Raw genomic sequence first — 3802 nt, 5'->3', positions numbered from 1 at the left:
TCGAAGGTTGTATCCATGCTTAATTCTGAAAGTAAATTTTGCGGAAAAGTTATGAAATCGATAAAAAAACCCCCCGCTCCTTCCAATAAAATATTCGGCTGAAAAAGCATTAGCGTTATTTATAGATGTAGGTCATACTAAATATACGTGGAATTTGTCAAAGAAATCTGCGAAAAGTCAAAACGCCGATATATACCCAGGCTACGATAAACTACGCTCTGCGAAAAAAGATTGCTATCCGAGTGAAATAACAGTCACTGATTATTCCGCAAAGTTTAGTGGACCATACTGTTGGTAGGATCATTCAAGCGTACCCACAAATTTTTGAAAAGCAGACTGGAAATAACAATACTAATATAACTGCCGTTTACAAATGGGGCTGTGATGGCAGCAGCGGACACTCAACGTATAGGCAAAAATTCAGCGATTGTGAAGGAAATATGATCGATCAGTATTCTGTACGCACTGTACGCATTCGTGTGGTTGGTTTAATGTCCAATAAAGTAAACTGAGTGCGAAACTTGGTCACAATCGCATTAATTGTTTGCTCACTTGGTCGATTATGTAGACCATAAATCGGACGTAAAGCGCGAAACACATTTCGAACCGAACACTGATTTTGGTAATAAAATTCAATGATTTGCAAGCGTTGCTCGTTAGTAAGTCTATTCATGATGAAATTTCAAAGCATACTGAGCATCTTTCTCTTTGACACCATGTCTGAAATCCCACGTGATCTGTCAAATACTAATGCATGAAAATCCTAACCTCAAAAAAATCACCCGTTATTAAAAGCCACATTTTAAATATTGTACCAACACAAATAAACTCTTTAAGTATTCATCACCAGTTTCACATGACTATGCTGGATGGAAAAACTTTTAGCGTTATCTCGGAGTCTTCTTCCCAAACATGCGTAATATGCAGAGCCACACCAAAAAATATGAATGACTTGAATTTGGTTCAAAGTTTTCCAATTGATTGTATAGTCTCCTTGAATATGGATTATCAAGTCTTCATGCCTGGATTAGGTTTTTCGAGTGTGTCTTGCACATTTCTTATAGGCTTCCAATAAAAAAGTGGCAAGTTCGCGGTACTGACAAAAATGTTGTTGAAGAAAATAAAAAAACGCATACAGGAAAACATACGAAAAGAAATGGACCTATTGGTGGACATACCATTGCCTAGTTCTGGTAATACCAACAACGGAAACAACGCAAGAAGATTTTTCCAACAACCACATTTGGCTGCTCGTACAACAGGAGTAGACGAACTTTTGAAATAGTATGTTGGACGAGGATGTTATGAACTTGCTATTAATAGAGAATCCTGAAACAGATTTGTCCGACTCTGATAGCTCAGATTCAGAATAATGATATTTTGTTCTGTGAATATTAATTTTTAAAATTTTGTTTTGTAAAAATATCTAAATATATAATGGATTTTCTTGCAGATATATTTATAAAACAGGCGGTGTTGAGAAGGAATACTGCATACCAAATTTACATGTTTTAGAATTTTAGAATGCGACCCTGCGTGGCGCTTTAAATTACCATAAAAGTTAAGTCCGGTGGCACTACCAATTGTAATGTGTCTAAAGAAAAGTTAAATCGTTCATTTCTGAAAGGAACGAGTACAAGGACACACGAAAGTGTAAGCCGCGAAATATCTTTTGCACTTATATTTAAACTTTCTCTTTCCATAGGAAAATAAAACACACCACAATTTTCAAGCTACAGAACGCAGTTTTATTTTGGCCCTTGTAGGGTTTGTAGTATATCAGAATAAGTCACTAACAACAACAAAGCCACACGCCTGTGTTATGTATTTTTGCAGCATAAACAAATTCCTTACTTTGTTATTTTCACACGCTAAACACACAAGCGGCACACGCTATATCTGGTGCATGCGCTAGCTCTATGTATGTAAATATGTACGACTGCGCTGCTAGCACCTTCATGCTTGGTACATGTAGATATGTCTGTGGATACATTGCTTGTAGCTCCACATTAGAAATGGGTGTGTGTGTGTTGGTGACTTCACTGAGCTATGCTTTGAGCTAGGCACATATGAATGCATGCTCATATGTGCAAGCGAGAGATTCAGTCAGTAAGAATTTTAAGTAAATATGTATTGTAGTAAATAAGTAGTACATAAGATGTTAGAGTATAAATAAGATGATTCCAATAAAGAACAACACAGATTTTGTTATGCGACATGCTAAGTCGCAGCTAAAAACAAAACGCGTTTTATTTAATAATAAAACATTCGTTATGGCGATCCTGCCAGTCTGCTTTATTTTCAGCAGATCCTGGATAATTTAAAAAAAAAAAACACCAACGCAACAAATAACAATATAATGCGGTGGACAGCACGAAGGAATACATTATTACCAGAGGAAAATTAATTCAAACCAAATAGGCGGTGTCACTTTTATTTCCAAAAATGTATACACTTTTGCATTAAGGTTTTCAGTTCTATAAGCGGAAACAAATTTCAGCAAAGCACCTTTAGTTTTGACAAAGATATCAAATTAAAAATTTTCATACGATAACGCCTGTGTAAAAGTGAGCGTGGTCACTAGAGGGTTAAGCCGATTCCATTCAATTTTGGCAGCCACCTTCCCTTTTATGAAAACTTCTATCCTGCCAAGTTTTATTTTGATCGGACAAGAAACAACTTATTAGTTTAACGCCGCTAGGGATATCAAATCGCCCACTGTGGATAGGCGCGAACAGTATTAATAACACTAGTCTACAAGGAAAAGTATCCGAAATAATTTAAACTAATTTCTGCTTCTCTGTCCATGCAAAATTCGGATTGATAACTAAAATTCATTTATTAGTTTGAGTTTTTACGATAATCGTATCTTTCGTGTTTAATGGAACTACCCACATTTAACTTCATAATGTTTTGACATTTACATAGTTAGTTTGTATCAAATATTCGAAATATTGTGATTTAGTGCTATTTTCTCTTAAATTAAGCGATATAGAAGTGTTAAAAGTAAAAAGTATAATACTATTTTATAGCAAAATGTCTCGAAAATGTGTTAATAATCCCGACAATTTTTGTTATATCTGCGGTGAGGTGATATTTAATAAACAAAGGTGTTGTATATCGCCTATAATAAAAGAAGCCTATTTTTACTACTTTAACGAGAACATCAAACACCAGGATAAAAGCTGGGTTCCACATTTCTGCTGTAATCCATGTGCTACAGGTTTGAGAAATTGGCTGAAGGGCAAAAAAACATCATTTCGTTTTGCAGTGCCAATGCAGTGGCGAGAATCGACAAATCACGTAAGTGATTGTTATTTCTGCCTGACGACTCATGTATTTGGAAAAGGCAAGGGTGTTTCTAAAAAAAAGAAGAGTGCCATAACATATCCAAATATACCATCAGCTACTCGTCCTCTACCACACAGCGATCTTCATCCGATCCCGAAGCGTCCTCACATCGGTGACGACGAAGATGAAATCAAGGGAAGTTCACCATCAATTTCGTCAATGTCAGAATACGAGGTACCTAGTACATCAACACAGCCACACAGGATAACACAAGCTGAATTAAATGATCTCGTAAGGGACTTAGAATTGCCAAAGAACAAAGCAGAACTTTTAGGTTCAAGATTGCAACAATGGAACCTTTTACAAAGTGGTGTAGTTATAACATCTTTCCGTAACAGACAAAAACATTTGATGCAATATTTTGAAATGGCTGAAAGTTTAGTTTTTTGTAAAGATGTCCAGGGTTTGATGGGATCTCTTAACATTACATATAAACGGGAAGAATGGAGAC

The 3802-nt window shown here is 35.9% G+C and overlaps 1 protein-coding gene across 2 annotated transcripts in view; it reads left to right on the top strand.

Annotated features, from left to right (window-relative positions):
- The first annotated feature begins 800 nt into the window (after nucleotides 1–800).
- The window catches only part of LOC108370842 (uncharacterized), a 5517-nt gene continuing 2515 nt past the window's right edge, over nucleotides 801–3802 (top strand). Inside the window, exons 1-2 of one of the 2 annotated variants that reach the window (XM_017626258.1) lie at nucleotides 801–1788; nucleotides 2422–3802. In XM_017626258.1, coding sequence (XP_017481747.1) covers nucleotides 3037–3802 — 766 coding nt within the window. In that variant the 5' untranslated portion in view covers nucleotides 801–1788; nucleotides 2422–3036. Of the gene's footprint in view, nucleotides 1789–1879 lie in introns of those variants that run through there. The other variant, XM_017626257.1, reaches the window with a different exon arrangement.

The sequence above is a fragment of the Rhagoletis zephyria genome, unplaced genomic scaffold (assembly GCF_001687245.7).
Source record: "Rhagoletis zephyria isolate East Lansing unplaced genomic scaffold, Rhagoletis_zephyria_1.1 Rzeph_scaffold_04515, whole genome shotgun sequence".
Lineage (NCBI taxonomy): Eukaryota > Metazoa > Arthropoda > Insecta > Diptera > Tephritidae > Rhagoletis > Rhagoletis zephyria.
This window is presented reverse-complemented; position numbering and strand designations above follow the sequence as displayed.